Source organism: Perca fluviatilis, chromosome 12 (genome assembly GCF_010015445.1).
Source record: "Perca fluviatilis chromosome 12, GENO_Pfluv_1.0, whole genome shotgun sequence".
NCBI lineage: Eukaryota > Metazoa > Chordata > Actinopteri > Perciformes > Percidae > Perca > Perca fluviatilis.
In genome coordinates, this window is record NC_053123.1 from 23,055,293 (window position 1) to 23,077,413 (window position 22,121).

At 41.4% G+C, this 22,121-nt stretch overlaps 1 protein-coding gene across 11 annotated transcripts in view; it reads left to right on the forward strand.

Annotated features, from left to right (window-relative positions):
• dachd (dachshund d) overlaps positions 1-22,121 on the forward strand; it is a 121,482-nt gene that overhangs the window by 76,691 nt on the left and 22,670 nt on the right. For 4 of the 11 annotated variants that reach the window (XM_039818131.1, XM_039818136.1, XM_039818132.1 and 1 more), the window contains exons 5-8: positions 5,587-5,739; positions 19,342-19,514; positions 19,641-19,818; positions 19,938-20,069. In XM_039818131.1, the coding sequence (XP_039674065.1) occupies positions 5,587-5,739; positions 19,342-19,514; positions 19,641-19,818; positions 19,938-20,069 (636 nt within the window). The remainder of the gene's footprint in view (positions 1-5,586; positions 5,740-19,341; positions 19,515-19,640; positions 19,819-19,937; positions 20,070-22,121) is intronic. The other 7 variants (XM_039818138.1, XM_039818139.1, XM_039818140.1 and 4 more) reach the window with 5 other exon arrangements.

Consider the following 22,121-nt stretch of genomic DNA (forward strand, 5'->3'; position numbering starts at 1 on the left):
TATAGCTGCCTTGAGCTTCTCAGCTGTGGCGAGACAGAACTTTTCCATCAATTTATGTGTTAATTAAACCATTTATTGTTTTGCTTATAGTATTGAGCATCAAACGACAAGGAAGTTACAGATTTTGACAGATTCATAATTAAGTATAATTGACCACACATAAGTTAGCATCTAAGTAGGTGACTAATTGATCTCCCTGTCATGCCCAATGTACTGATTGATGATAAAAAAGAACGCATTGAGAAACTGTCTTAAATAGTTACACTATCATGCCATGTCATATTAGTTCATTTTTCAGATGAGTTAGTGCCTGGCCTGCACACACAGACAGAATGTGGGCCGACGGCTTTTCCTGAGGCTTCACCAGTACTCCAAGACTCCAGGAAAAAAAGTCCACTGCACTGTTTAATTTGGGCTGCAGAAAAGGAGCGAAAACACTCCATGAAATGTTTAGCTCCCACAGTAGCTTTTCATTTCTCTCCTGGTGTTACATTTGCAAATGTACTATGTTGGTGCTTCTTCCCCAGCTCCTTATCACTCAGGAGTGGCTGAGTGTTGCTCAAATTTAGCAAAAGGTCTCACCTCATGATAGATGCAAGATGTTTTTCAAATATCTAATCTCATAGCCTCAAAAGGCAACATGCCATGACAGAACCAATGCGGCATTCTTCACACAATTTGCTCTGTTTTAGGAATTTTGATTGCTGTGATTTCTTCATGCAATCTGTAAACAGCCAGTGTTTTTTTTTTTTTAACATTAGATATAGAAATTAGACATAGACACAAATCATATTAGATTAAAATCAATAACCATATTCAACACAGTGGAAAGATGTCTTCTTCACACTCTAACAGGACCAGAGAGGCCTATGTGAAACACATTGTTAACATATGTATCTTTGCCCTTGACTCCAGTTCCATTTAGAAAAGGACATCTTAATATGCTTAGGTTTCCATTTAAGGAAATACCCTCATATATGTGTGTGAAAGCACATGTGTGTATGCGCGAGTGTCTGAATGCGTGCGTTCATGCCCCCGGGGCAGGTGGGGGGGGGGTTTGCGCTGGAGCCTTTCCAGTTGCTGATGCATTACAGGCAGATTGGCCCCCAAATCGGATTATTTGCTGTGGACTGACACCACACTGAGATGACATCTCCTTTAAAGTGGAGAGGGCCTCCACTCACACTCTGGCCACTACTTAAGCAGCAGCTTCAATATAATTCATTTATGTCCTGGATATGGCTTCAACCTTTTGAATAACGCAAGAGTACTGCATTTACCATTAGAGAAATGAATGTCACCTACGTCTAACCAGGGTGCTTCCTGTACTTTACTGATAAAAACAATATCTTCTAATGCTGCCTGTCACTGGCTTACTGTACACGTATGCATGTGCATTCCAGTGCCTCAGAGAGCTGGTTCTTCTTACAAGTACTGTAGGTGGAGACATATTGTAATATTTATGTTCTTTTGATGTACAATTAGCACGTCAGCTTCTAGAGTGGATCATCTAATCCGGTGCCACTTCAAGCTGCTTTAAAATAGATCCAGTGTGCACCAGGTAATTTAGTGTCAGTTCTTTGTGTCTCTACCCCTCCTCTTCCAGTCCGCTGCTTGTCATAAGGTTAGCACGCTGTGTAATTGATACTAAATTTGTCATGATGTGGATAGCACAGTTCAAGTGGTGCAGTGTACCTAAGATTCGCGTTGTTCCCAACCCCAGTTTGTCATTGCTGTGCTGCCACCAGTCCATGCATAAAATTAGGCGGCCATGCTCATTGACATGGAGTGTCTCTTCCCTACTTATCCTGCTTGCCCGATAAATAAAGTGTGTTTTCATTGTTGCCCATGGTGCAGTACCTAACAGAGACAGAACAGAAACACACCAGATAAGCTCTGGTTATTTTCTTTTTCTTAATCACTGCTAGAGAAAGTCGTAAAAGTCAGTCTTTTGTGTACTGATGTGAAGTTAATCTGATTTTAATTTAATTATACGAGTTAGTTGCGGAGGGCACAGGCATTGGGGTGTTTGTTGTAAGAATGTTCTGACATTGGCGCAGGTATGGGGCAGCTAGCATGTTAATTAATGATGAAGATCCTGACAATATGCAGAGGCATGACAGCGTTAAGCCAGTCGGCTGCTGCTTCCTTTGCATATTAATAGATCCTTCATTATTATTTAATATGACAGCTGCTCCAAGGGCTACCATCAGACCTTGTCTCTGTTATTTGCTGTTTTGTGCTCCCCATGTGACAGTGCCATGCTATTCTCTATTTGTTGAAATGTTCCCTTTTTTCTTCTCTGGCTGGTGTGGCTCTCTACATGCTGCCGTGATGCGCTGTTTGTTTTGTGCTCAGGAGGATTCAGACTTGCCCGTGCGTCTATATAAGAAAAGTGTCTGAATCTAAAGGTGACTTTGAAAGAATATATGAGGCAGGATTGTTTTGTTTGCATAGTAATGAATGCAGATTAGCACTGAGTGGGATTGGTCTTGTTGACGTTTAGACTTCTAGTGGCTTAATAGACTTGTTGCTGGGCGCCAACATCTCCCTGGCTTCCTTATTACATCCACAGTATTGAGGTGTTTCTTATCTGGATATGACAATTGATCTAGTGAAATGGAACAATTATCAGAACAAAGATTTCAATTTATGGAGTGTGTCACTTTGTCAAAGACAGGGTGGAGGTTGGAGCGGAATGATAAATGAAAAATGGAAAAGTGATCATTCCATCTTTTTCGCTATAGTACAAATCAATTTCTTAGCATTTATTTACTCAACAACACACATTTGATCAATACCTGCCACCTTCTTCTTCATGGATTCATTTCCATGTTTTTGTTGTTACAATTAGTTTGTTACAATATACAGTAGTTTAATTAAAAAAGAAAAAGAAAATAAGAAATGGTGAGGCCACACAGGCTGCAGTGCAATAAACCACTGTGTTCTCACAGCCAAAGTTAGAGAGCATCAGAAAGCACCACTGCGGCACTCCTTTGAGCAGCACCTGATTTGTGGGGGGAATTTATCACACAAACAGCCCAGAGGTGATTTCAATATTTACTCGGCAGTCTGTTCTGCATACGTCTCATTTGGAAAACAGTTGACTCTTGCCCATTATACACAAATGAAGGCTGACCTTCAGACTGGGCAGAGGCTACATTCATTATGTGGAGAAGTATCACCTTCTTATAAAGCAATGGCTTTTTTTCCCCCTGCTCTGCCCATGCATATTGAACAGCAGCCAGGGCCCATTGCAAACGAGAGGGCCCTCGCTGACATGATGTATACTGTACGTCAATATGGTACTGATGTATTTTAAGATGCAAACAAGGCTTTAAATTATATGCACCTCCATGTCAGTGGCTCAGAGTGACTCTCGCCATCTGCCTATCAGCTGGGGATGAGAGGAGCGGGTGCCTGGGTCGGTATGTTATTGTGTGCGTGTTTGTCAGTGTGTGTTTGTGTCTGTGTGTGCGCATGCTCTCATGTATCTATTAGAGCCACATGTTCGATTTCTAGCTCTCCTTGTACTTGCGTTCCCCCCCCCTCAGATGCATGGCTAATAGCTGCTCTTGAGTCCCATCACGGAGACGTGACAGCTTAGCGACGATAAACGCAGACGTTGCCTTGTTCTGCGTCAAACACAAGGAAAACCTGCATATCCAGTATAAGCAGCCCCTGTAAAAGGGCAGGTGATATACCGTATTGTGGATATGAGTGATTCCAGTAATAGCTACATATCTTTTTCTCGCCATGCATCTTTGATTTTGTTGCTCGGGTTGGCAAGAGGAGTCGCGGGACTCTCGTGAGACACACCAGGCCTAGAGGAGCTTTAGCACTATCTGTCCCTGCTGTTTGAGACCAGCCTCATGAATAAAGATTTCAGTCACGTTCAATACACCAGAACCCTGGAAATACCACAATGACAAACCAATGCTTTATGATCTCTGCAGTGTGCTCAGCATACGTATGTCTGTAATCTCAGACTTACTATATCAATCACATCAAGTCTATTTTGATCGAGGTGGACGACCATGTCAAATATTGCTATTCCAGTGTATATTTAGAGATGGCAGTGTAAATGTGAATGGTAATTTAAAATGTGATGTCAAAAGTCATTTAGTCTGCTCATGAAAACAGCAGCCTCAGGCCTGAGGAGAATCCATGTAGCATTCTCAAAGATATTTGGCATGTTGTCAGAATCTTTCAAGTCATATGCATACTGAAGAATGTATTATAATTGCTGTATTATAAGATTGAAGCAACCATAAAATCATTTGTGCAGCCTATATTACAGAGTGCAGTGGCAAGACTGTCTCGGTAGAAAAAAATACTTTTTATATTTCTATAGTTTTCTACCGTTTTTCAAGTTTTATGGGCACTTAAAAAAACACTAGTCTTTTATGTCTTAAGAACAAAACACCACATTATGTTCTGTACATTATAATCCATCCTCCTTTTTTCATTGGATTTTGTGGTGCCCATATGCCCAATATGGGTCTTTTTGTCTTTTGCCTCATTAATTTGTATGTTTTTGAGAATGTAATAGATATCATATTGAATTGCTACATTCCTCTGCTTTTTTATGGAGCATATTCTTTAGTTAATTCCCACACATGGTCCTCCAAGTATTAAATGTACAAAGCCATTAACAAGTATTAAAATATAAAAATCCTTGGCACATTGTTTTTAGTTTAATGTTAGGCATTATTAAGGGCAATTAGATCATGTCAAGGACCCCTAAACTGACACAAATTAGACCACGGACCCCCATCTGATGGATTTTTTGCTTTCAGATGTTTTATTACAGACCCATGACCAAAATAGTCATACATTCTGTCACTGTGTTACTTATGGATGGAATTATAGTGAAAATAAATGATTCCCCTTTGTGCTGGGGACCCCCTGGAACCCCATCAAGGACCCTTAGGGTACCACTGCGTTAGAAGGCATCATTAAAATACCCTCTATAAGATTTTAAGACACAGTTTTCTCTCTGTATTTATTAACATGTTGAACCCATCTCACTTTCTGTCTCACTTTTTCTCTCCCTGGACGCCCCTGTGTCACACTGTATCACTGTTCCTCTATTATACTGCATATACACATAAATTGTGTATAATCAGTTGTACATACAAAATGCTTGCATCATGCACTATTATCTTGACTGCATCTGTTCCCATCAAGGTACAAATACATCAATATAGTGGCGAGGAATACTGGAGTCTGTGAAACATTCATAAAAATCATATGCTGTCACACACACACACACACACACACACACACACACACACACACACACACACACACACACACACACGCACATCCATCCCGTCAGCATGATAACCTGCTGTGAAGATATCCCCTCTCACAAGATGAAAAACCAAGCTGTGATCACAAAGGCGCTTATTCCCCATAGTGCATAAAATTATTCATTGTTTTATTATTTCAAAAGTCCTTTTTCTTTGTTTTTTTTTGTTCACCAGGGCAGGTTTCTGAAAGGTTTTGCAGGTGCAGTGGCTCAGCCCCAGCAGACATGTAGCGGTCTGTAAGCGCTCTGTCTCTTGTGCCTCCTCTCTCCAGGCCTGACAGCAGCGGCGGCAGCAGCTGCCAACGCAGCCATCGCAGAGGCCATGAAGGTCAAGAAGATCAAGCTGGAGGCGATGAGCGGCTACCACGGCAACGCCAACCACCATGGGGCTGACGGAGAGAATGGAGACCTCAGCTCCAGCGTCGGTGAGGATGCCCTTCACATACACTGTCACAAACACATTCGCACCCATATAAACGGAAGACAAACGCTCGTTGCAAACTATTTCATGTGGCACAAACGCACACATTAAGACTTATATACTTATCACCCTTTTCACATACACTCAGAGAATTCAATATGCTATTTCAATAATAGAGTCAACATGTTTAGACATTTAACATCTGCATCAAAATATAGTACATATATTGATTTAAAGAAATGCAGAGTGAATGTTGGGCAGCAATGGTTTTTGAAGAAATCTTAAATCCTGTCCGAAAATTAGGGGTTTGGAAAAGAATGAATTTCAAGTGAGTCAGACGCATGACTTCTGAGTTAAGACTAGGGCTGGGTATTGTTTGAAACATTATGATACTAGTACCAATACCAGTACCCTTAAAGTGATATTGATACCAATACCAGTACTTCATTTGATACTTTTTTTTTCTACTTCATTCGTTACCCATCTCTACTCTGTCAAACACACAGCGCTTGAGTTCACCACACCAAAGACTGAATGGGTTGTTGCTGCTGCGATAGTGTGCCATTCACACGTCAGATTAAATCGATGACTGCTAGCTGTGATTCGTTGCGAGCAAAACCATACAAATAGTCTTTTTTTTTCTACATCTGAGTACAAAAAGGATTGAATGTAGTTATCCTTTGGCTGGAGAGGTTTCGACACTACTTGGTACCGAGTTATTTTGGTTGATATCTATATCTATCTAAGGTATTGAGTGTCGATACCCAGCCCTAGTTATGACCATTTAAATGAGTCAAGTTTAGTTATCACCACTAATGGGCAGAATACCATAACATTTTGCAGGATCGCTAGGGTGAAATGTGTGTGCCTGTCAACTAGATTTGGTGTCAGTCCATGTGTTAAAGGGTTAAGGCTTAAAGTTTTTATTTATTAGGCCACTTGCAAGAAATTTTCAACCAGTTACTGGAAAATGGTAGGGCGTATCATCAAGCTAAAAAGAAATTTTTTTCATGGCTCATGCAACTTTGGGGAGGGATGGTGAAATACTGATACATTTTTCTCAAGGATTCCTGTAAAAGAAATACATATACTATTTTTATCACTTGTTCCTTGACTTTCCACCAAATTAAATTGAAATCTGTTAAGTAGCTTTTGATATTCTGCTAACTGCCAACCAAATAAATATACAGGACCAAAAACAAAAACCTCAATGCCAGAGGTAATGAATGATCCCATACAAACCAAGGACTATACAGCTGTTAATGAAATGGATAAATGTTGTTTTCGTTCAGTTTGTATGAACTGTAAATATCCACGTTGGTGGAAATCTTGTTTTCACTTTTGTGTTGAAAGATAAAAAACTAAACATTGTTAATAAGTAAAAGTGAAACTGTGAACACAGTTTCCCAAAGCGATCAGCTTTTAACAAGGTCTAATTGAATTGCTGTGAGAGCATTGGTTTTTTCACTATGAGCCATTTCAATTAATTATTAGCCTGAAAATGCATAAGGATTTTCCTAATATCACACATAACCACTTAGTGTATTAAAGAATCATAATGTATCTTAGTGTGGATTCATGAGCCCATTCCAAATTATAAACCAAATGTAATCCCTGTAGCTTTGGTTGCTAAATGGAGGTTTTGATTCACTTACTGTAATAAATGGCTCGACTCCTGAATACATTTCATCAGCAATTCTTGACACCATGGAGCCTATGGTGTGCGAGATGAAAACAGGATGTGTTTCTAAGCAGATTTAACAATGCAAAATGCATAAAGTGTGAGGTCATCACTCCAAGAGAATGGAGTATGTAAAAAAAAAAGAATACGAGCCTACGAGGTCACGGAAATAAAGATAAATGTGAGTACCAACAGCAAGGCTACGGCAATGGAGCTAATAAGAAACTGTTTTATCTTTTTACAATTTAAATTGTAACCTTGAGCCCACAGCCAGCCACACAGGCTCCCGGTAGAATCATAATTCTGGCAAGGGGGAGCAGCTCTAGGTGTGGGTGCATGGGCCACAGCATTAGCTCTCTGAGTGAAATATATGGCAGTGACGCCTCTCGGCCCCATCCACAATCAATTGGATTCTTTTCCTTTAATATTTACTCGCAGCGATGAGATGCTCGTCTGCATGGTGATGAACAGTCTGCCACTGGCGTTTGAAGGTGACCTGTCAGTGAGTATGGACAAATCTCTCGCTCGCAGAAATGTAGAAAATAAATCATTAGGGGCAGGCAGTCAGACAGGGGCCTCTCTCTCTCCCTCACTCTCCTCGGATTTAAATCAGCTCAGATTTATGATTTGAATTAATGCTTCGTTTGGTCAAAGGAATGGTCGCAGAGACAAATGATGTTTGGTACTGAAACCATCCTAATATTGATTACTGGGTGTCGCAGCAATCTCTTGTTTATATCAAGCACTCTCCTGTGACAGGGTGGCCAGCAGGAGTCATCCTGATAATACGCCTGAGAAATATGGCCTGCTCGGCACCGCAGGGCCATGAAACACAGCTAGCAGCATGCTGTCTTCTTCATCTAGCCCCAGGCTTCCACTCACATGTTTATTTTTGATAAAAGCATTTTGTAATTTCACAAGTAAGAACTGACTTACAAGAAAGCGTGATTACAGAATTATTCCAAAAGTGTCTCACTCTTGCCTTCTTTCACAAACTATTTTGGAGTATGAAGGCCTAATATGTCCAGCTATCAGCCTATATACAGCCCTATATCCAAATGCAATCCAAAATATATACATAATATAAATCACTTGACTGATATAGCATGGAGTGGGCAGAAAATGAACCGTATTTGGCTGTAGCTTTGTTGGTACTGGACTGACTGTTGTTCACAGTGCTAACTAGGGTATGACTTCATGCTGTTTTTCTCAGACCACAGCTGCTTCGAGGAAATGGACTGGAGTTTTATAATCATCCAGCTTTAACTAAGACTCACGCAAATGGATGTGTTTACGTACACAAAGTATGTTACCAACATTGATAGGAATCGATATGATCAAGAGCAAGCTTCTGATAATACCACTGCGGACATAGATCCATTTAATCAGAAAGAGCTCCTACATAAACCCATTGGGGGAAAAAAATCCTCCTCTGGCTAAAATACAGGTGCCTCATCTCTATATTTGTCTGAAGCAGATCTTTGTGAAGAGCTTAAAGCAAAGCACAACAGAGCCAGCCAGTGAAGGACACTCTGTTCTGTTTGTAGAGTTGGATTGCCCGTCGCTGTCTTTGTGTTGATGTAAATTGAACAGGCTAATGTTTCTCCCTCGCATTAAATATTCATCACAATTAGACCTTCCTGTTTGCATCAATTTTATTAATTATGAGGAAAAAACAGCCAGTTCAACTCTCAGCCAAAATAACCAAACATCCTGAGTGAGTGAAGGGAAGAAAGAAATTGATATGTTTGTAGGATTATATGAGGAAGAGACAGTTAAAAAGATAACGAGTGAGAGATGGAGATAAAAATGTAAAGAGAGATAGAATGTGAGGTGTGTGTGTGAGGGTGTCTTTCTTTGATTTTCCCCTCACACCATTTAGTTGGCAGAGGGAGCCCTCTCAAAGCACAATGTGGATTGTTCCTGCGCCTCTCAGGAAATGCCACAATTACAGATCACAGACCAAGCAAAACACGTGTGGCGCTGGGCCTTTAGGGGGATAAACAGCCCGCCATTCCCTCCCAGTGCATTGACCCCAGCCACAACCTTCATTACTGGGGGAGAAAATATTGTCAGCTGCCCACTAACAAACACCTGCCAATTTCAAGAGAAGGAATTGCTTTTATCAGCCGCGGAAGGAAAACAAAGTGTTTCTCAGACCTGCAAAAAAGAAGTGGGAAGAAAAGTAAGGCAGCGTTCAGCCTTGTCTCTTTTTTTACTCTGTCTCACCCACTTCTCCATCTTTGGCCCTCTGTATCTCTTTGGCCACTGGGTGCTGCCCTGCCACTCATCTGACTCCTCACCACACAACTCTAATGGAGCTGAAATCCTGTTTGTAATTAGATATGGGAATTCCACTGTCATCAGCCAGATGATGCCACGACATGCAGACCAAATAACTTGCTGACAGACAGCCGTGAAAGGAGGAGACACAACAGCCACTGCTAACTTTTAGTTTTTAATGCACATTTTGAATGAATCCTAAACCTGTAACACCACAACTAAGCTGTATAGCCAGTCACGTTGTACAGCACTACTTCAAAACCTGAAAGCCCTTTGTCTCACTTCTGTGGCTTCAGTCCAGGCTGTCTGCGCCCAACCGGGAGTGGAAAGCCACATGCTGGGCTGAAGCTGGACGTCTGGTGACAGGTACCTGGAGTGTTGCCTGACTGAGAGTTGAGAGAAGAGGTTCTGAGTGAAATGATGAGGAAGCATCATTCTCTCTTCCCAGGGTCATCAGGCTAATTTCTGCAAACCCCACCCCCACGCTTGTTTGCATGTGTGTGTATGCATGTGTGTATGCGTGTATGTGTGTGTGTGTGTGTGTGTGTGTGTGTGTGTGTGTCTGCGCGCGCACTCACGTGAGAGAGAAAGAGGGGGCCTTGGCCCCTGAGAGCGCTCTGTGAGGAGACCACAGCTGTACACTCCCAGCAGCTAATTGGTCCTTATCTAGCTGTCCCATTCATCTTCATTTTTTACCAATTACTGAGCATTATCTGTGTTCTCAGTTGGGTATGGGACTTAATCCTTTTTGGTTAAGCTGGTGCTACAGCTTGCACATTTCAAATGGAGAAGGGGGGTGATGGGGGGGGAGGATAAGGGGAGAAGGGGGCAAAAGTCATAGCAAAAACAAACTGAAAATTCCCATCATCCCTCACTGGCAGGAAGCAATCAATAAACAATGACATCACACGTAGGAGAAAAGAAAAAATGGAAGTGATCAATTATTGGCTTTATAATTCAAGTCCTTGTTTGCAAACGTTGCAGCCTCATTGATTAGGCTGTTCTTGTTGCACTCACCATTATTGACTTGTTAAAACCATATTTTCTCATCATCAGTGGTTTTACGTTTGCGGTCACACCGATAATAACACTTTAAGGGGGCATCATTAATTATTCAAGATGTATTCATTTTAAAGCACAGCGAGTCCAAATCATTCTGTTTACTCTACAAACAATACAAGTATAGTACATTGCTCATCCAGAAGGTACATCAAGACGCTGCAATCTGGGGCAGTTAGCCTTAATTTTCTAAGATCAATGCATAACTAGGCTCCTCTCTATATGGGGTCCGTGCTTGGCCATGCTGCAGAGCTGAGTGGAGTCAGCCTGGAGACCGTGCACTAATTACTGGAGTGTTTACTGCTCTGCTGGATAGCATTTGTACCATTTTGGATCATATCAGTGAGTCAATGTGCTCTGCACTGGACAGATAAATAAGACATTAAGATGTGTATGAATGAAATTAAAAGTGGAAAAAGTGATGCACAGACAGTCATGCGCACAAGAGCAGGGCACATATAGAGACACTGCTCCTGCACTTTGATAGGGATCTGTTTGGTCACACTCTCTGCGCCAGCTGTCAGCCCAGCTCCACTGCTGCGATTTAATTAGTCTGTTTATGTCCTTTCTAATAATAAAGCTCTCTGGGTGGAAGGACACATCCAACTAGCTAGCTGCGCGGTCTAACCTGCTAGCTGCACTAGTGCTGGTGGCCCAGCACCACTAAATGTGGGCCATGATGGAGGATGGTGGCTACTTCTTGCTCCTCTAGACAGAACAATGGCCCTCGGGCTCAGATCTAGTATCACCCCCTACTCAATCCTAACCTTAACCATTAGGGGATAAAGCACATACTGACCTGATATGAGTGTCTAGGGGCAACTTCATCCATCTTCCTCTCTAGCTCTCTTGTGGGAGCCTTTGTCAGCCGAAGCTCTTGAGAGAGACTAGATTGTAGCCATAGGCTGAATGGAATTCATTTCACTAACATATCATAACACCTCTTCCACTGCGACAGATTATTGTCTTGTAAGATTTATGCAATTACAAGTGTGGTTTGTTTAGATTTTCTTTATTCTGATATCAAGGCTGCACTGGACACAAAATAGGGTCTGCTTAAGCTGCAGGTGTTGGGGAAAAGGGGAGTAGTGGTATTAACGGAATCAGGCACACTGAGCTAGACAGAGAGTGGCAGAGCAGACAGACAGCCTTCCAGCCTGAGTAAAGAGCTTGATGGGTCTCTGTCTCTCTCTTGGGCTTTGGCCCTCACCATCTCTCTATTAGTCTGCCAGGCTCATGGGAGCCAGGTGACAGATAAGTGAAGAACGACACACACATTTTAATAGACATTTCAAAAGATAAACCTGATAATCATTTCTCTTTTTAATGAAGTCTAATGTCCTCGTTCTAATTCCAGTTGCGTCGCCTGTTAAGCATCAGCGTAATACTTGAATATGCATGATTGGGAAATTGTGAGGCACACTGATGTTGCTACAAAATACACAAACGCAGACAACTGCAGAAATAGCTTACAATAGCAGGGGAGATTGATTAAACATTATTTCTGTAATGATCCATATCAAGTTCTATCATCTTTGAGTGGCAGCGGAGTTGCAGCGTTATGGAAAGGAATAGACACAAGGAGAGACAAACCTTGCGTCATGGAAATATTTGTCTGATTGTCTCTTGTGGTTAGTTCATCATAGCAGGAGCAGAGCTATAAAAAAACAACTGACCAGTCGAGTTGTCATCCCTCATCAACATTAGGCCTCGTTCTTCATTAATTGGATAGATTAATTTGGAGCGCTTTGATGCGGGGGTGATGCATGCGTTGGGCTGTCCCCTCCTCACTATTCTCTGTCAGGTTGAATTTAGCCAGGGAAGGGGCTGACCTTTGAAAGTGAAGAGATCAACAAAATTTGAAAAGACAATGTCACTAGGTGTAAATGTGATACGTGTAATAAATGACATTCAACCTTTCAGTGATGATGAGCTTTCGCAGGTTGGAGTAATGTGAAATATGCACGGTGTGTAATTGCATAGAATGTGGAGCAGTTTTCACATACACAGCTAAGATGGTGCAGCATTAGAGCCTGGATATCATTTGCTCTCATTTCAGTATGATTATGTCTAAGAGGAAACATTAGCATAGCGTAATAATATTACTGTGTGCACAATAACAGTAATGGTGGTGACAACAACAACATGACTCTTTCACTGTGATTACCCTGTAAAAGTGTTCCATTGCCTGACTGTGCTGCAATCAGGAGGAGAGTCAAAGAGCATTTGTGTGATAGAAATAGTTGGTTCTGTCCCACGAAAGCACTCTGTCGGTTACCTGAACCGAAAGGTGTTTCTTCTTAATTATGATATGGGAACCCTCATCCGAATAGAGCTATCAGCCATACTGAGGCCAGACATCTTCACCATCACACAGCCTCTCCTCTGGGACCAAGATAAAGAGAGAGAGAGTAGAGCAAGTTCAAACAGTGTTAAGGAATTTTACAATCTCAGCATGTCCTTCACAGTGTGAACAAACAGAAGAAGGTATTTCTTGATAAATTGTGTTCCAAACTAACAACATTTGTCTGGACGGCAGTCATATAAAAATCACGTTACAGTCAGTTCACCTTGAACTCATTAGCACTACTGTAAACTATACACTGCATTACTGATTTTCTCTCAGGAGGTGATTGTATTGGAGGAAGTGAAAGCACAGGAGGTAGTGATGCTAATTTTGTAATTAAAACAGATGATCTGATGACCACATGCAAACTGATCCCCCTCCCACCCTGCTCTTACACCAAAGTGATATGATGGCAGAGTGGGCCGTGATTGATAACGCTCGTCAATATATTTCATTTCAGGAGCCTTAGTCAAATGACAACTGGTTGTCATTGACTGAAAGCAATCTTTTTAAAAGGGGAGCCTTTGCTAAGTATCAGATGAAACTGATTCCTCTGTCTGCTTGGGTGTCACTGTCTGTAGGAGCTTTATTGATTGGGCTTGAATATATTGCACCCGCAGTAGTAACAGCTGCTAGTAATATCTCTCCTCTCCTTCTGCTCTCCTCTTCTGCTCACATCACATTCTGTGCCACAGCTTATTGTCAGTGATCAGATGTTGGTGCTCTCGTGCCGATGTTGCGTATTTTATCAAGAGTGATGTGTGACAAATGTAAAGTGAGCTTGGTTCCGACCCAAATTAGAGAAGCGAACATGGTTTGCTAATGTTTCCTGAAGGCCTAGCTGTCCTAGCCACCCCCAGCCATGTGCATGATTGCGTTAACTAAACCCACCATTGTCTCCCCCCCTCTATACGCTCTGCGTTTTCAAGCACAAGGATGTTGGCATTGGTTGGTAAAGGTCATTTACTGTAATGAGATTTGCCACATGCAAGCATATGGCTTGATTATTGCCCTGTTTGTTAACATTTTCAGCAAAGAGAAAAATAGACAGCTAAAACAGGGGCTAGTGCGGGTGGGGCGATGGCGAGACGTGTTTAGCATTTTTTTTTCCTTCAAAGACGAGGGAGAACTTTTTTTCACAACAGATCTGTCACAGAGATGATTGATCTTTCAATTTCCATAAGGAATGCGTGCCATTAGAGCCGAGGATTGGAATTATCCTATAAAAGTTGCCTGCTTTAGATTTTATACACTTAAAGGACAAACACCTCTGTCTGTCTCCTTGATAATTTCTACCACATGTTACACTCCAGTGGTTTGGGCAGGAAAGCAATTATGTTACCTCATCAAACCAGCAATGTTTTCTTATCATGGTTTCTCTTACATTACATTACATTAGGCATCTTGGCAGGGAATCTTCACCCACCTGAATCATTGGAATGTGTATGTCTTTATCCTGGCGTGCAAAACACATTTTGTTTGTTGATGTGAATTAACTCGAAATGTGTCCAATCATCATGGCTCTTGGAATGTAAAGGCTATTGTTTGCATGTGTTTTTATGTTTGGCTGCCTCCATGTGTGTACGTACCTATACAGCACAGAGTTATCTATACGGCATAATTGTCTGAGTGTGTACCCGTATGTTTTCATGTTTACCTCTTCTTGTTACCACGAGAAGTATTCGTTTTATGTGTCTGTTTGCGTGTGCGTGTGTGCATACGTGAGTGTACAGCAGGTATTTAACAAAGGCAAGATGTTTGCTTTATTATCAACATTAACTGCGTAAACACAAAAGGCTTCAAAGTTTCATTCAATGACACTGAGGGGCTGTGGGTGGCTACATCAAAGCTCAATACCTTCCTCTCTCCCCCCATTTTAATGAGAAACAGGACTCACCAGCCTTGACTGAACCTGCCATCTGTGTGTGTCTGTTTTTTTGCTTGCATGTGTGTGTGTGTGTGTGTGTGTGTGTGTGTGTGTGTGTGTGTGTGTGTGTGTGTGTGTGTGTGTGTGTGTGTGTGTGTGTGTGTGTGTGTGTGTGTGTGTGTGTGTGTGTGTGTGGGAGCAGTTGTGTTTCTGTGCATATGTAAGCATGCGCTTGTGTTGTGTAAAGTGGCACCACTATGCCAGACAACATATTTATGGAGGCTGTGTCTTATGTTTGATCTAATGGCTATAGGGCTCCCTCCATCTCACATGGCAGGGCTTCTGATTTGGGAGATTAATAGTTATACTAAAGATGAATAGCTGATTAGTGCTATGGAGAGACCTCTAAATGTCTTGCCGCATGACAGACACTTTTTCACGAGCCATTCATTTCCTTTTGGGACCGGTGTGCAAATCCTAGATATGACCACAACAAAGACTCTCCATGTGTGTGGACCGCCGTCTCACCTTTGTTGGAGAAATACATACACGACATGGGGGCATTTTACAAGCGCAATTAGGAGGAAAGCTGAGATTGTTTTGCTGCGGCGGACTGCATATGCATTGTGCAGTCAGTCAGTTCATTTAACTTGTGTGCAATGCTCCTGTTCAGTTTGACAGATCAGAAGAGGAAAAAATATCTCAACACGATGAAAACCAAAGGCTTAGCGCTGAGCAAATCAGCCCTTTGTCTTGTTCAATTCAAATCAAAGGATAACCAGGAATGTTTGTTTGACAACAGCATTTACAATGCATTGTTCTGAAGCCCAGAGCCTCCCAAACAAAGACAGATAGGCTTTAAACAAGTCATTTAATTAGCACCGGATCTCCAGCTTTGGCTGCGCCAACCAATTATACATTCCTGAGGCATGTGCAGGTCCTATTTCACGGCGGCGAGAGGCAGATCCTCTCCAGCCCTGTCTCTTACAGTACATCTCTCCCCTTCCATTTAAGAGAAGGTAAATAGCCCAGACAGACAGCTTCATTAGCCAGCGTCTGAAGAGCGCAGGGCCGATTGTCGCTTAAATAGTGCGCTTTTACTGCAGGCCCAGCCGGCGACCTCCGATCAATTACAGCTGACATTATTGTTTGTCGAGAGCTTTTTTCCTGGACAGAGGGAGTAAAAAACGAGATCAAGCCTGAGCTTTGGCTGGAAATGTAATCTTCCCCCTCTCTTTGGTTCTTTCGCTCCACAAACAATAAATCATTCAGTTGAAGAGATAATAAAGTGCCAAGTAGGAGCTAGTTTAATTTTTGTCAGGGGAAATCTGTCCACAACAGAGTTAAGGGTAAGGGGCTGGCTGCTACCTCCATACCATTTTCAATGACAATGGCTTAGTTCCTTTTTTCTTATTTTCCTCCGTAGGGTTAGACGTCCAGAAAGGCTGAAGTCCTGTTTAGATGAAGATTAACTGCTGCACAAATCACTGCGGGTTATCATTTCTGTCATCAAAATAAATTACTGCTCTCTTTTTAATCATTTTAAAGCATTCAACATTCAATCTTTTTTTCGGTGTGATGCTTTTAAGTGTCGGACCTATCGTCAGCCGTGCGGTTTGGTTCTGATGTAACAGCTTTTTAATCACGCTGTTACCGAGGGCTGTTTTAATTCATTCAATTCATCCTCCGCGATTCAGATCTTTGCTTATCCATGCGTGAACTCCCGAGCACTGCACGACATAATAGCTGAGCTGTTTATATTGGTATTAAGTGATTTGTAGTTTTAATGATGGTAAATAGGAGTTCACCTTTGCAGGTCCCTCAGGCTTACTTCAGGTAAATTACTCCAAATGCATTGTTTATGCCCTTCAGGAGAGGGGGGGGGGGGCTTGTGGGAATTCACCCCTCATCAGGTCTGAACTTCTGTATCAGAGATAAACACAAACTGACAAATATGTTTCTAACGATTTGCCCACTGGAATATCTACACAATATCGAGGTGATTAATGAATCTGACTAATGTTTGTTGATTTGTTCTTTTGGTAGAGAAATACACAAAAATCCCTGCATATTATTGCCAACTTAAAAATTATACTGCAGTTGCTTTTATTTAGCAGGAATAAAGCTGGCAAAAAAAAAAAAAAAAAGGAATTGCATATAAATGAAACCAAAAAAAACACTTGTCCGGCAAACATGCCAGATTCCTTGAATAAACCAATATCCTCCTCACCTGGCTCCTTTCAGCGACAAATAAAGGGATTTGGTGGACCCTTGTTGATCTGTGGCACATTCCCCTACACTGGCCTGAATGGGCCTTTATGGGAGAAACACCGCTTCAGGATGGGGTGACATGAAAGGGGCTGGACAGGCACTGAAAGCGAGACTAATACCACTTAGAGCGAACAGAGGTCCAGTGTCCCCCCACCCCCAGGCTGTCTGTCAGGTGGAGACACATCATATAAATGAATATACCATCAAGTACAAGATATAATGAAGATACAAGTAGAGGAATGTGATTAACAGTAGTCTTTTTCATTTTAGATGATTCCCAACCTTTTCGTAGTTTATTGATTTGGTGAAAATGTGGCTTCATGTTCAAGTTTGTGTGTCTTTATTCGAGTAGCTGTGTTTGATTGAATGGGTGTAATGTATCCACCTCAAAAGCAGAATAAGTCTCTTCACTCTGGCCCTTGAGCGGCCTTGAAAGGCTGATAGGTAGCCTTAACCTCCCCATGTTGTCCTACAGTAAGTACCCCCGCAATCAGGCCCTCTGTGGTGTTTTTTAATTGAGCTTAGCCTGCTGAGTGGTAATTGATTCAGTCTGAGCTACAGCAGAGGCGCTGATACAAGGTGCTGCTTGGCTTCCGCCTTTCTTTAATCTCCACTGCTTTATATTGTTTGGGAATACTCGCCACAGAGAAACTGCATGCCATCTTTCTTATGGAAATCAATGCTTCTTTTAGATGGAGGGGAATGACAGAGAGGAGTACCTCTCATGTCCTTTCATTCTCAACCAGTGTCCTTCTCTTTAGAGGCGTCGCCATGCAAAACTCCTTGCCCTTTGGCTTCTGATGTTTTGTCAAAAAAGAGAGGAGTGGAGTTGTTTTGTGGATCAGCTCTCTGTAGCGCAGTATCTTTTTTCCCCTCTTTTCTTTCACACAGCTTTTCTTACCTTGAACCGAGCTGCCAAGAAAAAGAGAAAAAAAGGAGTGAAAAATCAACAGAGAAGCTCAATCAGATCCAATAGTGTCTATGAGGTTTTCTTTTAAGCATTTGAGGAAAAGCATCTGAGTGGCGGAGGAATGAGACCAAACTGTTCCCAGTCACTTTTGATCCTGCCAGTTCAAAGTCCCCATAGAGCAGAGGGGGAGGAAGGGGGAGCCGTGGTTGGGGGGGGGGGAGGTACAGACACCTAGCTTTGACCTTCTGTCTGCGCTCATGTCCTTTGAAAGTTGGCTTGTTTTCATTAAGCCATTCAGAAGCACAGTGCAGGGCCACAGTTTGACTAACTATGAACCCCCTATGGTATCTTTATAAGACATTCTTTACATTTTCGGACTACTAATGTCTTTTAATTTTCCCAATTAGACTTCTGAAGCCAGACAGCAATTGAATAATTTAAAACATTTGTAAGACATCTCTTATGTTGTAATGGAATAATTTGTGTGCCTATGAAAAAATAAAGAAATGAAAATCCCATTATTGTGCGAGCTGAACGTGTCTTTACTCTTTTTGGTCTCACTCTCTTCTTCTTCTCTCTCTCTTTCTCTCTCTCTCTCTCTCTCTGGTCTGGAATATAGGCTGCTATAATTAGCCTACAGTCATTGCCATACTGTGGTCTGATGGTACTTGTTTGTCATTAGCACATTTAACTAGTCATTTGGGTAATGGCTTTCAAGATTGCCTTTGTTTTTACAGAGATATTTTTTTATATGTAAATATTGAGACAATTTCCATAATGTGCCCTTTTTATTCATCATAGAATAATTGATGCATCTTTATGGCTGTGTAAACTTTGGTCTTTGAATGACTGTGTATATAGTTATCATCACCGTTTTCTTTATTATTATTGCAGTAGTATCTATTATTAACATATGTTGTAAAACATTTATGTGTATTATGTTAACATGGAAAGATACCCGGGAAGCAATTAATTTGAATTGTTCCATTCTTTTCCTAATAGATGGCAGTGTAAAGCTTTAGTGTTATTGGACACCAATTTTAAAGGGTATCTCAGTGGTGGGAATTACTGATTGCTGAATTAACAGCAGCAGGTTTTGAGTTTTTTGAGCCTCAGAACTTTCCCCTGTGGATATCTCACTCATAATATGCATCATTGAGTAACCAACGACCTCTTCATGTGTCTCAGGCCTGGAACTCCCCTTCATGATGATGCCACACCCCCTGATCCCAGTCAGCCTGCCTCCAGCCTCTGTCACCATGGCGATGAGCCAGATGAACCACCTCAGCACCATTGCAAACATGGCCGCCGCAGCACAGGGCCAGAGTCTGCCCTCCAGAATGGTCACCTCTGTTATAAAGGTAAATTTTAAAGCAGACCGCAGAACGTCATGCTATACTACTACATGGTTAAACATGACTTCCTCCTTCCTGTGGTCTTAACGTTACAGTCTACCGTAGATATTTATTTTTGGGTTTGTGTTTCTGGTGCTGCTGGGGTTTCAGGAACGGGTGCCGGACAGTCCCTCCCCTGCTCCTTCCTTAGAAGACCACAGGAGGCCAGGCAGTCACCCATCGTCTCACCGCAGCAGCAGTGTGTCCAGCTCCCCAGCCCGCACAGAAAGCTCGTCAGACAGGATACGTACGTTTATCACACAGATAAATGGTGAAGAAAAAAAGCGAATGCGCTGTGCCGATTGTTGTTGTTTTGTCTAATTTCCTAAGACGGAGTAGTAATACATCGTCTTAGTAATGTTCCTAATGCCAGTCCTGCTTTGTCTCCAGCGATACACAACAATGGTCTGTCCATGAACCACGCCCTGCTAGGCCTGTCCCCCAACATCCCGCCTGGGCCTAAAGAGGGAGACCTGGCCCACGACATGAGCCATGAATTAAAGAGGATGCACACTGACAAAGGTGAGTCAGGTTGACTTAAAACAAAAACAAGTTTGATAGAGTGGTGTAGTCTACATGATACACTGTGTGCTGTGAAGGATTTTCACTATGCCCGCTACAAAAATGAACTGTGATTTGTATTGTTTCTTTTTTCAACTCATAATATACATTTTAGGTTAAGGACTTATGATTAGCTTTTAGTTCCTTGTATTCAATGTTCATAATGTATGAAAATGACAGATGTTATGAGTGAATAATAAGCTATGACTGAATACTAAATTTGTGCTCTACTGGACCGGCTCTCATCGAGTAGCCTATAATACATGTTGTAATTCTGAGAATTAAGTCTGATAACAAAGACAAAGGCTCAATAACTTAAGGAGTGCAGAGCAGGTTTGTAAATCTGCAGACAAATCTGAACCCAGTCAATATCACAAACTCAGTGGAGGCATGAGAACCCACTGGGCTACACCAAAAACATTTGGTTAATGTGTCATCAAAGGTAGAACAGCTTTCTGAGACTGTTGTTGGTCAGGGTGCCGTCAGGTGTAACCAACTTACTTATTTGTACCCGTTTGAGTGGAAGATACCGGTACTCCAATTTTATCACTGAAAAAAACATCTTGAAGAAACTGTAGACCCACCATTAAAAACATATTCTGTATGCCTATGGTATTTTTCTCTCCGAAAAAAAATATTTTAAGACTGTGAATATTGATAATACAGTTTGTGTTTAGCCTTTGGCAGGAATTGCAGTCACCCTCGTTATTCTTCTTGCTTCCAATTTATCCCAGTTGTAGATTGTGTCACTATATCAATACACCTGAACTAGCCGAGCTTCAAATCAAGAGGTAACCAGAACAAGTGTATATATGTATGGATGTGTATAAATGTTTGGAGGAAATGACGCACACATTTTGTTTGTTGGAATCATCTCTGTTTTTGGAACTCCACAGAAACACAGTGTTAATGTGTTTACCTGCTGTAGATGCTTTACAATTACAACACGTCTCAGCCCTTATATTACAAATGCTATGATGACCTTTAACGTCAACCTCTTACAATACAAATCTATAGATAAAGTGCATTGTTTTTTAACAACGTTTTGCAAGAAACACGTGCATTTAAATCACATAAAATGCTCCGATCACTTTCAACTAATTTTCACTCAGATTTTACGTTCCCATTCACACGTTTTCTGCATTAATAGGACACTGTTAACTGCCGTTACAGTAAACGTGTTGATAGCTTAGATTAGTATTCTGTACACAGTATGAAAAGAAATAGTTATTTACACAGTTGCTCTGTGTTCCCAAATAATTACAAAAACATTAAACAGTGTCACCACTGAATGGTAGCACTAAAAGTAGGTTTGTATAATCCCATGTTCACACATATTTTGCATTATTGATTTATTTTATAAGTTTTTTTTATATACCAAATAATACTGATATTTGTACATAAATATGGGAAATAATGAGTCCTTTGTATAGAGCAGTAGACTTGCTGACGTGTGCTATTTCCTATCATCCCCATTAACTCTGAACTTGGATGGAAAAATATTCAAAATGTTGAACCTCAATCACACAGAGTAAATGTTTTTATTATTAATTGCTGGTATTATTTCATTACAATTTTGCCATGCTTGTAAAAAAAAAAAAAAGAAAAGAAAAGAAGAAGACAAAAGATAGAAATCTACTAAGCGTGGTGGATTAAATACAAAATGAAGCAAATAATAGATTTTAGTATTCTCTGTTGGTTTTGAGCCGAGCGGGGGCGGGCTGTGCTGTGCTGTACTGGGTGATACAGGGTGGGGTGAGGCTGATAATGATATTAAAACCACTATGGAAATCATTGGGCTGTATGTTCCCTGTTGGCTAAGCTGACGTGAAGATCAGTGTTAGACCTTCACTCACAGGGTGTGAAGCAGTGAATAGTAATAATTAGCAGGATCATGAGCTGAATTTATGGGTCACAAACTGTCTAACTGTCTAACTGTCTGTGTGTGTGTGTGTGTGTGTGTGTGTGTGTGTGTGTGTGTGTGTGTGTGTGTGTGTGTGTGTGTGTGTGCGC